Source organism: Gavialis gangeticus, unplaced genomic scaffold, assembly GCF_001723915.1.
Source record: "Gavialis gangeticus isolate Ggan-Ray unplaced genomic scaffold, GavGan_comp1, whole genome shotgun sequence".
Classification (NCBI taxonomy): domain Eukaryota; kingdom Metazoa; phylum Chordata; order Crocodylia; family Gavialidae; genus Gavialis; species Gavialis gangeticus.
In genome coordinates, this window is record NW_017728993.1 from 81,981,095 (window position 1) to 82,001,159 (window position 20,065).

General features: G+C 43.1%; 1 protein-coding gene across 1 annotated transcript in view; it reads left to right on the plus strand.

The window, feature by feature from the left end:
• The window catches only part of VAV3 (vav guanine nucleotide exchange factor 3), a 398,006-nt gene extending 388,805 nt beyond the window's left edge, over window positions 1-9,201 (plus strand). The window contains exons 26-27 of the mRNA XM_019502081.1: window positions 4,183-4,334; window positions 6,292-9,201. Of these exons, the coding sequence (XP_019357626.1) occupies window positions 4,183-4,334; window positions 6,292-6,333 (194 nt within the window). The 3' untranslated portion in view covers window positions 6,334-9,201. The remainder of the gene's footprint in view (window positions 1-4,182; window positions 4,335-6,291) is intronic.
• Window positions 9,202-20,065: the final 10,864 nt, after the last annotated feature.

Consider the following 20,065-nt stretch of genomic DNA (forward strand, 5'->3'; position numbering starts at 1 on the left):
AAGTCTTCACTGATTTCAGGCCAGGGACTTGATCCTCAGTATCTTGCATTCAAGTCAAATGCTCTGGCCACGAGACTACTCTGTGTTCCACGGTGGGTCTCTTTCAGTCACTTCTGCTGGTGTTATTTGCACAAATAATTAAGGGTTTATAGTAGGGCTGTCAAGTGACTAAAAAATGTGATCACAGTTAGTTGTGCGATAAAAAAAAATAGTCACAATTAGTCACAATTTTAATTGGACAGCTAAAAACTCAAAATTATGCACAGATAAGCTCAAAATTATTCAGGTACTTTGTATGGTTGGGGTGGGTGTGGTGTGTGTGGGGGGGAATGTGTGAAGGTATGGGGGGTTGCGGGGTGCGTGTGTGGAGTTTGGAGCTAGGGGTTCCCATGCACCCTGGCAGGATGCGGGGTACTGTGGGTCAGGAGTGAGGGAAGGGGAGCAGCAGGGCTGGGGGGGCGGCTAGGGCTTGGGAGTGAGGGACATGCACGCACACATGCATACCATGTCAGTAAGTCTGTGCAGGGGGAGATTGAAGGGGTGGGGAGGCGCAGATTGAGGCCCCCACAGTGAGAGAGGGAGTGGGGCAGGGGCAGGTGCCGGGTTGAATGGTACCCGGGGCCGGGGTGGGTCATGGGATGGAGCCGTAGGCGGCTCATGTAGGGGCATGGGAGGGGGCAGCTCCCCGCCACTGTGTGCCCCCCCAGGGAAGGGATGAAGGACATGTGCCCTCTGGATTTGTGAGTGGGGCAGAGGTGGGCTGCCTGCTGGGGGCTGGCACTCTACATCCTGATGCCTTTGCTTGGGGAGCTGTGTGACACCATATTGTGCCTCCCACTGCCAGGTGGGCAGGGGATGCACAGCATGGCCAGTGCATGGCTCCCAGGGCAAAGGCAGCAGGACACAGAGCCCCAGCCCCAGCCTGCCTTCACCCTGTGCAAAAATCTGGGTAGCGCACGCTCCCCATGCCTCTCCCAGGGATGTACAGAACAGCGTGGAGCCACACACCCCCTTCACCCTTTGTGCCTCTGGATGAGCCTCCCATGGCTCTGTCCCATGACCTGTCCTTGCCCTGAGGCCCCATCCTCCACAGTGCCTGCCCCTGCCTCACTCCCTGTCTCACTGTGGATGCCTCGTTCTGCTCCTCCACCCCTCCCTCTACAGACTTACCAGTGTGGTGCTGCTCTACATGCAGCATGCAGGCTATGGCTGCTTATGTGCGTCTGTGTCTGTGAATGAATCTTTGCTATTTATGACAAGGAGAACATCTGCAACAAGAGAGGGAGAGTCACTTCAGAATGCCCTGATTGCCAGGCTATCGGCTGTTCATTAGGTTAGCATGAGGTGTATCAGTGGTCAAGTCCCAGGTGTGAATTGGGACAGATGTGAATCTTCATCTCTCAGCATGGGCAGTTGACTATTCTGGGTGAGTAAGGGTGCCTTACATATTCTCTCCCTAGCCCACATGCTGACCCATTTTCACTGTGTGGATTGGTACCTAAGGCTTGATGTATTCTGTCCACTAGGCCCTTTCTTGTTTGTGTATAGGACCATCAGTGGAACAGGTTGACACCCTTCACTTATTCCCCCACCCTCCCAAATGATGCCTCCCAAGGTCCATCTTTTTCACCTTTTCCCACTTACCTTACTGCCTTGCTCTATTTTCTCCTCTTCTCTAATTATGCTTTTCTCTTTTTAAAATGCCTCCCCTAGCTTGTTTTGCAAGATTCCTCTCTCTGCCCAATTCTGCCCCTCTTTCTTTCCTATTTCCTCCAATATTGTATTACAATTCACTGCTTTTCTCATCTTTTTAGTTCTGTTCATCCCACTTTCTTCCATCGATTTCCCCATTGCCACATCTCTCTCCCTTCTCTACCCCATCTTGTTCCTTGTCCCTTACTTTTCAGTCTCACTTTACCTCTTTAAACTCAGCTCATAGCCCCTTTCTAGAGTCCAAAGTTGCCCCCCTGCTCCCAATATTACTTATTGGTCCTTATGTCTCGAAACTGTTTTTCTCCCCTTCCCTACCAATCAGTTATTGCTATTCTCACCCTCCAAAATCAATTACTTACCCCATAACATTAACTGCTGCTACTTCCCTTTCCCCCCAAAATAGAATGATTGTGTCTGTTGTCTGCAAAATCAAATACTGCTGCCCCACTGCCAGCTATTCTTGCTGTAGTCCTGCTAAGGTATCTGATATAATGTGGATACTAGAGCTTATGGTACTTGACATACTAGAGTGCAAGTAATGTATTATATCAGTGGCCTACATTCTAATCTACAGCTTCTTCATATTGTGAACATGAGCCATAAATCAAGTTGCTAATTCTCTTTTATATACCTAAGTACTGCAGTATACTTACTCTGCAAATGCTATAGAATGCTATGATGTTATGGTTAAAACAAGGGCATAATTCATTTTTAGACACGAAGGTTAAGGTATTTGCTTTAATCACTGATGTGTGATGATCATTTGAATGCACAGCTTGCTGTTAAGTAAAAGCTGCTATTCATATCAAACGCTTCTAGAAGTTACAATTACTTGATTGCACAGTGTTTGTTACTGTATAGCTGCTGTTTATGTCAAATATTTGTTCTTTGTTCCTTATGAAGCCACAACCCATATCACATAAAAATATATGCAGCAAGACTGCAATGGTTTGTCTTGTCATAGCTGTCTAGGTGTTCCTAGTGTATATGCCATCTCCTGTGTGTTCCTTATTTTTAAGCAGCATTTTCTTGTGATCCTTTACCATTAAATTCTCGAAGTTTTCAAAATAGAATGTAAGTGCAATTCCTGAAGATCTCTGGGAAACCTTAGTTAGAAATAGGTTTTATTTTCTATATAGTTCTGAGAACGGGGATGTTAGTGAACATTCCTCTGCATCTTCATTGTTTGCCATATACCCAACATAAAACCAGAATCTTTTTCATAGGGGCTTTACCCTTCCTGATCCAGTTTCCAAATGGCCAGTTTCTGTCTAGACCCAGCTGATTATGTGGGGAGCCAGCTTTAAAAAAACCAAAAAACTGTATCAATTGAAAATGCTATTTTCATGTCACTTACATATAGTACCTTAAGGCTTTGGCAGATGTTGGTTACTGGGCCAGCATCAAAATCAAACATATAAGTCAATGAATATTTTTTTCTAAAATATTTAAATTGCAGTTCTAGTCCTTTAAGTTGCTTTGCTCCTTTGCTTTCTATTAGGAATTGAAAGTGATTAGAATCATGCAGGAATTAATTTTGTAAGACTTTATAAGGGGAAGATTAATTTGCTTCAATTCAAAGCTGGTTTTAGTTGCATGCAGCTTTTGCACCTGTGTGGTTAAAAAATGTTTGAAAACATTTTTATATAATTTAAAACATTTAAGTTCCACTTCAACAAGCTATTTAAATATGTATATAATTTTAAGCTTTTTAAGCATCAATTTTATTTAAACTAGACACTTTAGGTACCTTGTTGAATTGTGGCATATTTTCTTTGTTGTGGGATTTTATTTTAAAAAAGGTAAACTGTGCTCAGGTTTTATGTCTGATAACATAAACTGCAAAAAAGCCTGGGTTTACACAATCAATGGTCACACAACAGATAAAAACACTCACTCACTGTGGAAACTTGAGTACTTTTTTGTTGATTTGAGTTGGAATGAGTTAGTCTGCAGCAGATAACACGAATTAATATTTGACTTCAAAGTCGTTATTGGAAGAACACTGCCTTATTCTGTTTATTTTGCCTCATTAGAGGTTTAAAGTGAAATCAAGCGGAAATGTTAATAATCTCTTTGGAAACAAACTAGTGACCTGTAAAATATGTTGACGTACATACCTTGCAGCCAAATGTATTATAACATACAACAATGTAATAACTTTCCAATTTTTTAGGAATCCTTGGGAAGATTTTTGATTTAGTAGCATTTTCATTCAACTGGATCACATTTTTTTAAAATCTACAAACTACATAATCCTCCAAACTCCTATTGAATTAACTAATAAAGAATGCGTCTCCTTCTCTCTAATTAGCATAGTTACTTTCTTAGTCGCATGCAAATTATTCCTAGTTTATATTGTCATGGAATCCTTGTTAATTTTATAATAATATTGATATCATTCACCTTAATCAGTTAGTCTGGGGTTAAGAAACTGTAATAACATTGATTTCTTGTGTTCAATTTCAGTGTTAAGTCCAAAAGTTATAGGCATAGCCATAGCCCGGTATGACTTCTGTGCAAGAGACATGAGAGAACTTTCCTTATTTAAAGGTGATGTGGTAAAAATTTACACAAAGACAAGCGCAAATGGCTGGTGGAGAGGTGAAGCAAATGGAAGGGTAGGTGTTTCCATTTTTTGCCATCTTCATTCACCTTTTTCGTACTCTTTGTCTCACAATATGTCTGGTGTAATGATCTGTTTCAAGCACACAGAATGCGTGATCATTTTTTGCAATATCTAACTGAATGAGGGTCTCAGTTGAGACCTAACTGGTTGATGTTCAGTTTGCATAAGACTGTTTGGGGAAAGTAGTCAGGAAAAATAATAGAATAATATCAGCTGCTTTGAATTGCTTATGCTTGGTTAGGGTCATTACCTGAGAGTCTTGAATATTTGGCTGTTATTAAATGTCTGGCTATCAAGGAGTGTTTTTAGTTGTTTTCTCGTTTGGTGTGTGTTTCACAACCCTAGAATTGGTTTCTAATTAGTTCCCAGCACCAATTCAAGGTGTCATTTTTGACCTATGAACTTAATAGTTTCCCATTAGGAGCTACCACTGTTCTGCAGCACAAATAAATGAAGTGCTCAGGACAACATCACCTGGTTTAGATGGCAAGGGTTTTTAAATTAGGCCACAAAGTTCACCTGATTTAGGGGAGGGAGGGTGCAAGTTCATTAGGGTGGTATTTGGGAATGAAAGTTGTTAGTCCCATTGAATTTGATGGGTAGGGAGAGTGTTGGGATTTAGAGCATTGTGCTGTTTGAAGAGGTTGCTGTCATTTTGTCTGTCCATGCTGCTAGAGTACATGACAGGAACACTTTAGATTGAAAGGAACATGGAAACCTAAACTCTTTTTGATGGCTTAATATGCAGTGTGAAATGGTTGCTCTTATTCCAGTCTTAGTGAATCAATATCCACCTCCTAAAAAAAACAAACAAACAGTCAACCGGCATTCGTTTCGGCAGCCTCAGCAGAACAGATTTGGCATGTTCTCATCTCATCTCTATAGATAAGTATATCCAGAACAGGGTTCATGATGGAGCCCGTAGTTACTTTTCTTGTTGGGCTCTGTTAGATTTATGGTCTTCAAATTGAACAGTCTGCCTTCTTTCATAGTTGTGAAATAATTAAATTAGAAGAGTCTGAATGAAAAATATAAAAGAACAGTGAAAAGATGCCCAAAAGACTGCCATACATAACATGTTCCTTAAATTTAGGGCATCATTAATTTTGGGAAGATGACTTTAGATTTTCTAAAGTGTGTAAAACATTGGGCTCTGCCTTGAAATTCTCTCTCCTGGAAAAGTCTTCCTGATTGCATCGTGAGTTAGAGCATGTAGACTTATTCCTTTTTTTCACTCTGGTGGAGCAGTGGGAATATGGACTTGTGGCCTTGACTGTGGCCTTGCAGAGTGCTTAAATGCCCGTTACCTCCACTTCCAAAATGGGAGCAACAGTTTTCTGCCTCTACTAAGAGGTCTGCAGTAGGACCTGAGGAGGAAGGTGCTAAGTGTGCCCCGCTGACACCCCATGTACCTGAATCCACTGATGCACTATAGACCTGGAATCTCACCAGTGAGATTACTCAAGCTCATCCCCAGTGCTCACTCCTGATCTCTGTCTCCAGCAGGGTCATGAGAGGGCTAGTCTCACCAGTCACTTCCAGGTCTGAAGTATGCTTAGACCCAGGTGGTGAGGCATGGTCAACCAAGTCCTCCCTAGGAACAGCCACTGTTGCAGTCTAGATGAACCACCTTGTTTCTGCTCTTATTTTTCTTATTCCACCTTTTAGTTCTTTGGGGTACAGTGATCATCATCTAATTCTAATCTACCTCAAAAATGGTTCTGATATTCAGTTTACAACCTCCAAATTTTAGTACTGATAATTTGGCCTTGCTTGATTGAATTATCCTAAATAAGTGCTCTGGCAGGTCAGTCAAGTTTATACTTTTATCCTGCTGTCTGCTCAGCAGAACTATCATTGTTTTGGTTAATTAGGTGTTTGGAAAAAATGGTGTTGTCTCATTAGCCTCCTGTGTATCATTTTGTTCTGCTTTTTCTCCTTGTTTTTAGGTTGGCTGGTTTCCATCAACGTATGTTGAAGAGGATGAATGATTTAAACACTCACTTTGTTATATTGAACAGAAATTTCAGGGACTGTACAACATAAATTCTGCAACGTGCTGTTGGTCTTGTTAAGCAGCAGTTCTGTCTGTCCAAACCCTCCGGTCTTAATGTTCGGATTTCTACCGAAGTTTGTGCTGACAGATTAATGGCTTGCCCAGAGCTGTTCAAGAAACAACCTGCCAGTTTGCTATCATGAGGGACCAGTACAAAGCCCAGACTTCATCTTCCCTGAAGACCTCTGCAAAACAGATTTCTTTATGTTCCTTTTCATTTCATCTGGTAGCACACAGTGAATACTAGCTATTGGTAAATGTTTTAAAACCCTCTTTTCCGTAGGAGTGAACACTTCTGATGGTACAAGTAGATGCTTATTATACCTTATCACTGCATACAGGAAAATGAGTGTTCAGTCATGCTGGTGGGCATAAAGTTGATTCAGTATACTTATTTTGAAGCATTAAAGCATCCTTACTTATCAACTTAAAAACATCCATAAACACAGTGAACTGTTTTGAAGAAAATACTACTGAAGTGAATATGAATAGTCTTCATTTCAAGGTGTGCACGAAGCTGGTTTTAGCTGACTACTTTGAGGTCCTGTTTAAATTTTCTATTTGTTTTGACAGCAGTTATAAAACAAAAAAAGTGTAGTGTTATCTAAGACATGGTATTTCTTGAAGAACTGTCTGTAAAATAGGATTGTGGAGTTTTTGTCTCTGTGATTCCCAAACTGATGTTTTTTTCAATTTTCAAGTAAGCAGCTGACCCTATAAATGCAGGCACATGTTGCCATGATGTGATATGGTTCTGTTAGAGCTTGTACGTCACCATTAATTTAAAAATTTTGCAGGTCAGATTATTCCTCACTTTACATCTGCACCACTGGTCCTGCTATATTTGCATTTTGGGGTTTTGGAGGTATGTTTCCTTGGGTCTTTGTGATGGGCTTTTTCATCCCTTTGTTTTTTGCTAACAGGTTTGGAGTATGCATCACCTTAACATCTAGCACAGGGGTTGGCAGCTTGTGGCCCACAGGCTGAATCCAGCCAGTAGTAACCATTGAATTGGGCCTGGAGCCATGGGATTTGGGACTTACAGAGCAGGAGATTTTGCCCCCCTGTGGCCAGGCAGTGGGGTGCGTGGCCTCTGCTACAGCCAGTTGGTGTGCCTGTACTGTGGCCTGGGACTTTGCCAGTGCAACAGCTAGGTAGTAGGGAGAAGCAGCAGCGGTGGTGGTACCCAGGTACTGGTGCCAACCCACCTTGGACCTGAGATGGGTCATTCCAGCCCATCTGCTGAAATCACTGTTAACCACTGATCTAGCATGAACTGTCTTTGGTCATTAGGGCAAGATAAAGGAAGCTTACTAGGATTTCTTCCTGTTTCCCAGCACACCAATTCTGATGGTTACTTAGGTAGAGTGGTGGTAAAGTTGGTGGCAATGCAGTGTAGTGAGCTTTCCTTCCATATTATACTAAGTGTATATAAAGGAATATTAGCTTGAAAGGCTGTGACCTCGGGCATCAGGCATGGCAAAGTGGCATCTGTCCTTTGCAAGTTAGCATTTTCATAAACTTGGAAAGTCCTGATGTATATAAGGGAAGGCTGCGATGAGATTGGTGTCGTTGTGCAGGTGTGAGTATGCAATTTTTAATATGTAGAATATTTCTTAACTTTAAAGTTGGAGATAACCCGCAGTTTAAGATTTTATATTTTGTTTTTCCTGAGGGTAATATTTCCCCCACTTCCTTCCACTGAATGAAGCTGGAGAGTCTACCCATGCACACACATTGCAGTTGGACTAGCAGTGTGGCTCCTTTGCAGCTCTCTTTCCATATGATGGACTTGATTGTTTCCACTGGTCTTCCACAGAATGGGACCTGCACAAGTCCCATTGCACAAGCCCTATTGCAAACCCTGTCTTCTTTCTGTTCCCTACTTCATGCTGGCCTATTTGAGGTCAGGCTAAAAGTCCCATTCAAAGGATAGAATCTTTTCAGTAGGACCCTTCCCTCACAGCAGCTTTTCTACCAAAGTGCTGCATGATTCAGGCACTGTTGTCTGGGGCCAAGTGAGGGTAAAGTAAGTCTTGCAGAAAGCAAGGTAAGTTCCAGTCTTATTTGTGAACCCCTGCTGATGTTCTTTTGCTTCAGAAAGTTTACCTCAAAATTAGGTAAACTGTGATTTCATTGAATATGTTGTTTGATGGAACCAGTTCAGAGAACTTGTAAGTATGTAAATAATTCCTACAACGTATTTTATAAAATGATCTGTACAGCTAGTTAGTCTGGGGGAATATTGCCTTTGGTTCTGTGCTGCTATGCAGTAGTATTTGTGGGCCTGATCCTGTGCTCCTTAAGTGGACCAAATTGATTCTTTGGCAATTTTGCCTGCTTAAGGGGTAGAGGAGTAGTGTCTATGAAATGTGTTGTGCTTTGCAGTCATATAGTTCTGAAGAGATGCAGTTGAATTTGATACAAATTAGGAAACACATCTGGTATGTTCAATAACTTAGTTTAATTTTTTAAAGTTTGATAAGCCGTGCTGTAGGCTTTTTGGCAAGCCAGGGGTTCAGCCATTTACCTTGGAGAAAAATTAAAGCCATAACTAAACATCTTTTTCATGGTATAAATCCATGCATCTTTGTTGAATGCCCTGTATTGGACAAGTTAATGCTGCATTTTAAATTGCATTTGTTTAAACCAAAGACTTAGTAAATATTCCAAGCCTCTGCTTCTACATATGCCTTCTTTTGCCTGTGTTGAGACCTTATTGTCACTTAGTACAGTAATGCAATTTGTAATATTTTGTAAATATGTGAATATAATAAACCAGTTGATTTCTTGTGTAAATTAATGTGGCAACATTTGTACTTTTTTTTAAACAAAGGTATGGTTTGGCTTTTGTGAAGCTTTCTATGCATGTCAGGGCTTTCTAAGTACTAACAGCAATTTGTAATGGTCTGTTTTATTCCTACTCTTGTATAAACTTTGTTTACCTGTGAGGCCGTGTTATCGTTGTATTTGGAAAGTGGACTCTTCTTAAGGGTTTCTTCTTCTCAGAGTGTAATGTCCCTTTCACTAAACCCAGGACCACTTTGCGTGTATTTGGACAACTACTTACATGAGGCCTAGAGAATGTCATTCATTACTTAATCATATTTTTTTTACCTGGCAAAGCCTGAATTTGTAATTTCTTGACTGAATACCACGATTCCTTTAGTTTTATAATGTTTGATGGAGGTGACTTTCTTTCTTCATTTTCTGTGTTCTCTCGCATGTAATTTTAGCTTCACTGGAGCTCAAGTCTGGAAATGCAGTCTATTCTCAATTATTCAGCTGCCTAACTGCATTCCTATAACACATCCTATCTATACATTTTGGACAGTATTGCCTTTATGCACCATCTGTTTACAAGTAGAATAATTTTGGGCTGATGAACTAATTCAGAGAGTTCTGTGATAATACAGCTGAAACATGGCTTCACTATGTCATTTCTGCTTTTTGATAAGAAAGCTTTTCTTTGTGAAGCCACCTTTCTAATAGATAATCATTAAACCTAATGAGGGATTTACACATTTCTGCAGCTGTAAGGCATAATTTTCCTGTCACCCATGAACATATCATATATCTAAGACCTGCACCTAACCTGAGAGATGCAGAATGCTTCTCAATTAAATTCTACTCTTAGCAAAATTCATGCTCATTCATATGGAGGCTGCTTTTATTTATACATGAGAAGAGAGATGTGCCCTCTTATCTCATAGGAAATTAAGAGGAATTATTGTAATTAGGGCATAGGAGCTATTTATGATTGGATTTCAAGCTCTGAAGATTTGGAGGCCAGCCAAACACTGAAGATTTATTGGGATGTTTTGGTTTCATAGATTAGAACCTTAGTAAGGAAAATTCCCCTGTCCCTCTCAAGAGTTGCCCTGCCTATCCCCTCAAAACAATCTCTAATACTTTTCTGAAGGGAGCTAATTATGGTGATGTGGGGTTTTCTCAATATGGATGAAGAAGTGTGAGAGGAGGAGAGGTGTTACTTGAAGAGATAGTTGGAGAAGAGTTAAAGAGAATGTGTGTGCATGTTGTAGCACATTCAACCTCCAGTCTAGGTTTACTTTCAACAGGTTTGAAGTTCAGTGCGGAAGTTTTACATATATCTGGCTTAACTTTTGCAGTCAAGCCACAGTTGCAGTTCTACCTATTGCATCAGTATTGCAATAAATTAATGGTTGTCGCTTTGCCACACATCACACCTGCTCAGAGGTCTATAATGATATTGGAGATTTTAGACCTTCCTCTTCTGAAAGCTCTAGCTTCCACGTGAGAGAGGGAATCCTGGGTTATAAACAAAGAAAATGACTGAATTGCTCTCAAAATATATCATTATAAGTTGTTATGGTGCAACTGTTACAACTGCGTGATTACTTACTGATACAATTGTAACAAAAGTACTCCAACTTTAAACCTGCTTCATTCAAGGTCAAATGTAGGACTGTTTTGCTAACGTTTATTAGGATCCTGCAGTTGTAACATTTGCATCATAACTACTGATTTGCATCATAACTTCTGAGCAACTGCCCTGCCTCCCCTTTTTGAAGGGGCTAAAATGTGTGTTTGTCCATTTCCCTGGTGAGCATTTTCAGGCCAGTAATATGCAGGTGAGTAGTTGTAATTTCATTCAGAGGATGGTGGTGATCTAAACTGGATGCAAGTGCCTGTCTTATCTTTAGCCACGTTATTACAATCGTGTTGCATAATAACATACAAAAAAGGAATAGCATAGACTGTATGCAGTTGTCATCAGCTTAGATCCTGGAATTTGAGAATTAGTGTTACGTGTCTTGTGTACCCTTGCCTGTGTGGCAAGTCCCGGAGCACTGTTAAGAAGCACGACTCTCTCGCACTTGGTCAGCATGCACAAAAGCCCCCAAAATAGGTAGTATAGCTGGTTCAGCGCAATCCTGAGCCACACCCAAGCTCTGGTGTGATTCTTAGTGCACACTGGGCCACAGTTAACCATCTATGTTGTTTAGTTTCTGAGCATTTTTGTGCCTAGAGGGGGAGTAAATGGGCAGGAAGTGTTTATTGCTGATATTCCCAGGCTTACCACAGAAACAGCGTAGACATGCCCCAAGAGAAAAAATGTGAATGTTTTCTCCAGCACTACTTGAAAAATGTTACAGAGTGTTAACATTCGTCCTTGTATCTGCAGGAGGGAGGTAGTTCTGAGTCACTTTAACGTCATAAAGCTGTTTGATATGGTCTTCATGATACATAAGTAATTTCACAAAATGTTGAAATGTTCAATGCCTAGGTAATAAGGCCACAGGAATGAGTTTAAACCTAAGGAATTTTGATTGCAGAAAAGAGATTCATTGCACCATCTTAGCAACTTTCTTTTCAAGAACAAAGAACCATTTGTTTTTATAGCAAATGAGATTTGGATTTCTAATTCAGTCTGATAATTCCTCATCTGTTGTACAGTTTGCTATCCATTAATTATGAGGCTCTCCACTGTTTACATGAGCATAGCATGAGATTTTATTTTGTAATCCCCTTGAAATATTTGAGATCTGTTGCTTCTTTCATTATAACTTTTACCTCGTAATATGCTTTTTCTGGAAACTGTATGGGATTACTTTAAAACTTGGTAGTTTAACCTTCAATAAACTCATAGTTCGAACAAATGACAGGTTAAGAGTTGGCTATTTGCTAAAAGATTGTTTGCTTCTTTCATAACTCTCCCCCTGCTAAAATTGCTAGGGCAAATTTTAGCTTTAGGAAGGACAGACATAATCTGAAAAAACAAAAAAAAACAAACCCACAGCCAGAAAACTGAAAAGAAAAAGCTCATCCCAGACCAATCTGAGGTGTGAAATTTCATGTTAATGCTATTTCTTATCCTGGATAAATTTTGTAAACTATATTCTCAAGACATCTGGGGAATAATGATAGCATCAGATTGGAACAAGAAATCATTTAATGCTGTAGGACTCTGAAAATTTCACAAATGCAGGTACAGGACAGTTATTGACTGGTGGTGGGGATAGCAGGCTTAATTCCAAACCTGTTGGAGTTAGCAGGGGTGTGTGTAGATGAAACGAGAGGTGTGTATGCACCACACTTTAAAGCAGGCTAGATGCTTTTGCCATGCTTTAATGGTGTTAGTGTTTGCACACCTTGGTTATAGAATCATAGAATCAGTGAGTCGGAAGGGACCTAGACAGATCATCTAGTCCGACCCCCTGCCATGGGCAGGAAGGAGCACTGGGGGTGGCAGGGGTCATAAGACCCCAGCCAGGTGCCTATCCAGTCTCCTCTTGAAGATAAATCTGGTGGCGTATTGCACATTAATTCCAGCCACTGCAGGAAATTCGGTGGCATGATGCACCTTAAATGACTTGGGGCGCAGCAAACTAACCCCCCCGCCGGAGTCTGCCTGCTTGCCAGCCTGAGTGGCATAGGGATCCGGTGTTTCCCTCTGTGGCTGCAGTGCCTCCCGGGCCCACCTGAGCCGAGTGTCTGTGGCTGGGTGCCGCCTGGGGCGGGGGCTGTCGCTTCCATGGAGGGAAGCACCAGCCCCCTCCCCAGCAGCCCAGGGACCACTCCATCTGCCAGCAGCTTGCCTTTCTCTCCCCACCAGAGAGGCAGGCAAGTAAGTGGGGTGTGTGCACGACACGGGGGTTTAATTGGCTGTAAATTGAAGCGGTGCTTTTTAAAACCCACTGCTTCAATTTAGGGCCCCTGTTTAGTTTACATCTGCACCAGGGTACTTTTCATTGTCTTAATTTATTTTTACTGCTCCAAAGAAGTTAGCATGTTGCTTCTCATGGATCAAAAGCATAAAGTGGTATGTGTGACAGAGGGATCTAGCTTTCTGAATGTTTAACTGATATTGTCCTGTAGTCTGTCTGTTAATACCATATTTACTTGCCTACCACGTGCACCTTCCTCTGCCTAGAATCAGCCCTCCAAAACTGGGATGTGTATCTTAAGTGGAGATACTGATTTTTCTTTGTTGGACTAGAAGTAAGAAGAAAAGAAGCAAGAGATGCTGCTAAAATGATTGCCAAGATGGCTACCACTTTTTCCTGCAGCACCACGTAGCGTATTATCTAGTATTATCCTTCTCACAACCATTGCTGAAGCATTTACTGAAAAGGCACTGAGTTGGCTGAGAGAAAGTGAGCTGTTGCATGCAGCATGGATTATCTTGATGAGGCTTGAGGTGTGGAAAGTTCACTTTATCATATACAGGATCTTATATAAAGAACTATTTACAGTTTCGATGTTGCCCTTGTAAGAGACTGGGACCTAACCATGTTGATGTTCTGCCATACCAGGAAGTTCTTTCTGCCTCACAAACTATTTCCAGGGATGGCATATTTCCTGGACACTCTCTGTTTCACTGAAAACAGGACATACTGTTTGGAAGAAGCAATTACATTTCAGTTCTTTCCCAATAATGTTCATTCTTTAAGAGGCAAGGATTTTTTTTGAGTGATATCTTTTATTGGACTAATTGCCTGGTTGGGATAAAGTTAGACAAGCTTTTGATTACAAGGCATTCTTCAAGGGAAGATTTCCAGTGGAAGAGACTGAAGTAGTTGTCTTTTCTGGTTGAGCTGTAACGAGTAAATTACATCATAAATGCAATGAATGAAAGAAGAAAAAGAGAACTGCTTAGTAATGAATATTGCAACCAAAATGGAGAAATAAGTTCCATCAGGGAACTTTACCCAGTGGAGTCTATTCAGATTCAGGCATTGCCCTTCAATCATATAGAATCATCTAAAAAAGGGCAGAAGGGACATGAGGTCATCTAGTCCAGCCTCCTGCCAAAAGCCAGGATCATCCCCGTTTAAATTATCCCAGCCAAGTAGTCATCTAACCTGCATGTAAAAACTTCCAGGGATGGTTAACCTATTTCAATGCTTCTTAACCATCGTTGTGAAAAAGTACCTTCTCCCAAGAGCTGTAATTCACAATCTGACCTTCTGTCCCCAGAGTCCCATCCTGGCTCCTCAGGCTCCCACTGTATTTTAAACACACCCTTTCAAAGAGTCCCAGAGGCTTGTAGACTACATTTAGGTTCTGCAGGAGGCACATGATGGGTTGATCAAACACAGATACAGACCAGGTTTGGAGATGGCATTTTTCATTGCACAATTACTTTCTTAAGATACATGCTTATAACAAACTTCCTAAATACAATGCTCTTATTTTAGCTAGTCCTTCCACTAAAAAATCCCTGTTCAGGAAACCAGGGTTTGCCTTGCTTCAAAGCTTCTAATACATGCAGCTTCCCCACAGCTTGACTTGCTGAAGAGAACCAATTGCTCAACTTTTGTCCATTTAAAGTTCTGTCACACTTGATAGCCAGTTCTTTAGCGTGGCGGGGGGGCTGTTCTTGCAAAGGCAACTAATGGAAAATTAACAGTCAGTTGAGAAGACTTACTTAGTCACTGTGAATGCTGCTTGTGAGGAGTTTTTTACATTGGTAAAGTTTTGTTAAGTGAATTTTGCTAGGCAAGAAACCACAATGAATGAAATGTGTGCACATGCATGAGTGGGTACCTGAAAGGACCAATGTTAGGGTAAAACAGAGGTGTCTGAGTAGAATGGGGTTGACCATCATGCCCTTACTGGGTGAGTAGGAGGTTCCTGGCTCCCAGTGGGTGCTAGGGCTCTTGCCAAATATGTTGTAGGCTATGGCTTATGACAAGGATCGACAATCTATGACCTATGAGGCAGAACCAGCCTGCACTGTCCGTGGGGCCCCCCAAAGCACAGGGCCCAGGTCGGTTGTCCTGACTCACCCCCCCTCTAGGGATAGCCCTGTTTTTACTATCCCTCCTTTGAGAACTCGTTTTGATCAAGGCCTCTGGAAAGTAGACTTATAACAAGTTCCTCTGTGACATATCAGCCATCTGCTGATATCCCTCCTCCCTCCCCAACCCCCTCACATTTTTTTCCTCAATACGAGCTAGCTTATTGCCTAGTGCAGGGGTGACCTAGATATAGTCCTCACTTTGGATATGGGACATGGCGCCATGTCATTCAGTTTAGAAATTTGACACTAGAGGAGCAGTGTTAGTGTTGATTACTGTGGCTCGCAGATGCATGCCAATGAAAACTGCCACCGTTCATCCTGCTGACAAATTTCCAGATTCATGGAGAGTCCTATGAGCTAGATGACATGACTACATGTCCCAGATTGGTCCTAAGGACAAACTTTCCTGCTGGATCCAGCCCACGGATCAACCCTGCGCTACTCATCCAGCCTGCAATAGTGGATGAGTTGAGTGAAATATACTTGCCATAGACCACTTGTAGAGGCATAACAGGTAAGTCAGTGGCTCTCTATTCTTAGTCCTGTGCCAAAATCCCCAAATAATTTAGATTAATGATCAGCCAGAACATGAGCCATCCATTTAGAGGAGGGCACAAGAATGGATCTTCTGCCACTGCTGCCCACAGCTCAGAACCTCTGCTAATGATGGCGATGAAAAGATAATAGAGGAGGTAAAAAGCTACACATCCAAAATGGAATTGTCTGTTTGGTAAATTTATAACCTCATAAAAGGTTCACAAGTTACGCAGTATTGTCACTCACTGTAAGCTGGATTCAGATGTTTCACTGGGATAATAATGGAGTTACTCTACGGACTCAAATTCAAACCTTATGTACGTAGGAAAGATCAGAAGATAGTTTGTGGTAAATAGCACAATTAGCACTTTTCAGAACATTTTCATCCAAATGTATTTTCATTATGTACTGTTTTACTGAAGCCAAAATTCCATGGAGCTGTATCCATTTTGATGAAGTTTTTGACAGAAAGGCCTGATATCTATGGCTTTCTGCTTACTTCTGGATATACTGTATTTTCTTGAATAGAAGACAACCCTGATTATAACTGGATATGGGATAATAAGTAGATTTTATATATAGAAAATGTATGAATTTGTTGCAGTTTTCCAGGTATAGAATCTAATTATCAGAGGCTTACCTTGAATTTGTCCCCTTCCTGCTGGTACAGCAGGGGAAATAAATCTGGGAGGATCAGGCAGCCTTTTGCTGTCTACTTCCCTTGAACTGTTTCCCCTGGCAGCTCCTCCCCACTTCCCCTACTATCAGACCCTGCTGTCTCCAAGCTCATGGAAGTGAGGGGCAGATTTGAAAACAATAACCTTGAAATTAAGCATGGCCGTAGCAATTTTCATATAGTACCCATAGACTTGGTTCATCCAGAATTGATTCATGTTACCTTTCATTGAAACTGCTGCAAGTTTTAGCATGTTTCATAAACACAATTTTGAGCAGCGCTTTTGGAAATCTAGTATAAACTAGTTTAAAAAAAAAAATTTCATTTCAAGGATCAAATCAGTTTCAGATTTCATAGGTTTCATAGACATTTGGGCTGGAAGGGATCCTGGACGATCATCGAGTCCTGCCCATGGGGCACGAAGTCAGCGGGGATTATAGGATCCCAGTAAGATAAGCATCCAAATGTGTCTTGAAGGTGTTCGAAGTGGGTGCTTGAACCGTGTCCGGCAGCAGTCTATTCCAAATCTTGGGGGCTTGGACAGTAAAGAAGTTCTTCCTTATGTCCAGCCTGAATCAGTCACAGCGGAGTTTGTGACAGTTTGATCTTGCCATCCCCTGACGTTCCCCCAGATCCTGGTGAGTACCCCTGATAAATTTATAGGTGGCCACCAGATCACCCCTGAGCCTGAGCTTTTCCAGGCTGAAGAGTCCCATGGCTCTCAGCCTGTCATCATAAGGTCTGTTTTCCTGACCTCTGATCATGCACATGGCTCTCCTCTGCACTCTTTCAAGCTTCTCCACATCCTTTTTGAATTGTGGAGCCCGAAACTGGATGCAATACTTGAGCTGTGGCCTCACCAAGGCTGAGTACAGTGGGAGAATGAAGTCCCAGGATTTGCTTGAGAAGGATCTATGGATGAAGCCAGCGTTTTGCTCGCTTTACTAACTGCAGCATCACATTGAAGGCTCATGTTCATCTTGTGGTCAATCCTGACCCCCAAGTCCCTTTCATCTGTAGTGCTAACCAGTGTAGCACTGCCGAGCCTATAAGCATGCTGCAGGCTTTTTCCTCCCAAGGTGGAGAATCTTGTATTTTTCAGTGTTAAACACCATCAGGTTCACATCCACCCATTTCATGAGCCTGTCAAGATCTGCCTGGATCACCCTCCTGCCCTCAGGTGTGGATGCTTTACCCCAGAGTTTGGTGTCACCGGCAAATGTGGCCAGCCTGCTTCTGACACCAGCATCTACATCATTGATGAAGATGTTAAACAGTACAGGCCCTAGGACAGAGCCTCGAGGGACTCCACTGGTCACCGTGCACCAAGACAATTGGCTTCTATCAACCACTACCCTCTGGGTCCTACTGTGGAGCCAGTTCCCCAGCCAGCAGATCGTGGTGAGGTCAAGGCTGCAGTTAGCCAGTTTTGCCAAGAGGTGATCATGGGATACCAGATCAAAGGCTTTTTTAAAGTCAAGATATATGACATCAATCTCTTCCCCCTTGTCCAGGTGATAGGTCACCTGGTCATAAAAGGAAATGAGATTGGTCAAGCAAGACCTACCTGCAACAAACACATGCTGGGTATCCCTCAGGATACTGCAGTCAGCTAGTCTGTTAAGGATGGCCTCTTTGATAATCTTTTCCAAGACCTTCCCCAGGATAGAGGTCAGGCTAATGGGCCTGTAGCTTGCCGGATCCACTTTCCTCCCTTTCTTGAAGATAGGCACAACATTGGCCTTCTTCCAATATTCAAATCTTCTGAGATTCATTTGGGCAAAGCTCAATAGTCAAGTTCCAAAATTCAACTGAGTAAAGCTCAACTGTCAAGTCTGTGTGGCTCTGCCACCAGGCAAATACCCTCCCTCCCAGACCCATCAGACACTCCCGAAATCCAGGCAGGCACCCTATGTGCAAGCCCCAGGCACTTCACCATCATGTTTAGCCATCACAATCATGGAAAGAACTGCCTCAGTACCCTCCCCCGCCCCCCAACTCTCTTTCAAATCCGCTAGTTTCCTCAGTTCTTTCATTCATCATCATAATTGCTGGCATCATCTCCACTGTTGTTGTGGTCATTGTTTTCTCTGGTAGTCCTGCTGCTGGATAATCTGTACCAGTCTTTTCTCTTTCATATGATCTCTACTGTCTCCTCCCTGTCATCTGCTGTTGTTTTTCTATAGTACCCCTTCATCTCACTCAGTCCCATTTTGACACAGTCCTTGACTAAGAGGTTCATGTATCTGTATATGAGCTGGTCTTCCATAGGGCATTCCTGAAGCAAGAGATGAACTAGTCAAAGCAGGCTGTTGGCATCCCTTGCTGCTTATTCAAGTGACCAAACAGCACTTCTTCTCTGGTTAAGCTCTAACTCCAAACCCAAAAGGCTTATGATTTATCACATAATTCCCTGGGCTGGGCCCCACCAGAGTTGATAGCATTTCACTGACTGCCAGCTGGCCCACTGCACTGGGCCCTCCCAGCTCCCCCATGCACAGCAACTGCCTACCCAGCCACAGCATGCCGTCCAAAGGCTGCTGCCACTGTGCAGCTGCCACCTGGACCCCATCCAGCTGGCTGGACTCCAGAAGGGATGCCAACAATGGGCTGCTGAATGCCACAGCAAGAACTGCCCTTGCCCTCCTGGGCCTCCAGCCCCACCACCTCTGGGCCCTCTGGGTGAGCCAGGACTGGTGGCTGCATGTCAGCCAGCAGACCTGGGAAGATGAACAGTGGCTGGAGGCATTCTAGATGACCCAGGCCACATTCCAGGACCTTCTGGAGCAGCTCCAGCCACACCTGGAGTAGCAGGACAGCAGCCACCCCTCCCCACAGACACCCAGCTGGCCCTTGCCCTGCTCAAGCTGACCATACCTGCCAGCCTCTGCTATGTGGGCCATCTCTTTGGGGTGGGCAAGGTCACTACCTGGGAGGTTGTGTGCTAGAGGTGTGTGGCACCCTCCAGGATGTGCTGGGGCACACGGTGCTCTAGGTGCACAAACCCTGAGAGGTGGTGGTGGGGTTCTGTGCCCTCAGATTCCCCAGGTGCATTGGGGTCCTGCATGGAACCCACATCCCTGACACCTGCCTGCTCCATAGTGACTGCCCCTCCTATAGCTGGATGGGCTTTCACTCCGTTATGCTCCAGGCTGCTGTCGACCACTGTGGCACCTTCATAAACATGAGTGCTGGCTGGGTGGGCACTGCCCACAATTTACGTGTTTCACATCTCCACCCTGCCAGCCCTGGTGCAGAGCAGCCGCTTCACACCAAGAGTACAGACCTTCAGTTGGCTGCCATGGTGGTCCCTCCCCTCTTCACTGGGGACCCCACCTAGCCTCTCTTGCCCTAGTTTGTGGCCCTACACCGGCAAACTAGACTCCCACCAGACCCACTTCAACCACTGTCTGGGATGGACCCATGCCCTTGGTGGAGTGCATCTTTGGTTACCTCAAGGGACACCGGTGCATCCTCACTGCCCACCTTGAGTTCGCCATGGACAGCTTACCCTGGATCACTGTTGCAGCCTGCATGCTGCATAACATCTGTGAGGCCTGAGGAGAGTTTTTTGTAAGGCCTGGCAGAGGAAGTACAGCAGGGGGAGGATGCCTGGCACCAGGAGCACCACTTGTGGTGGCAGTGACAGCAGCAGCCCCCCCCCCC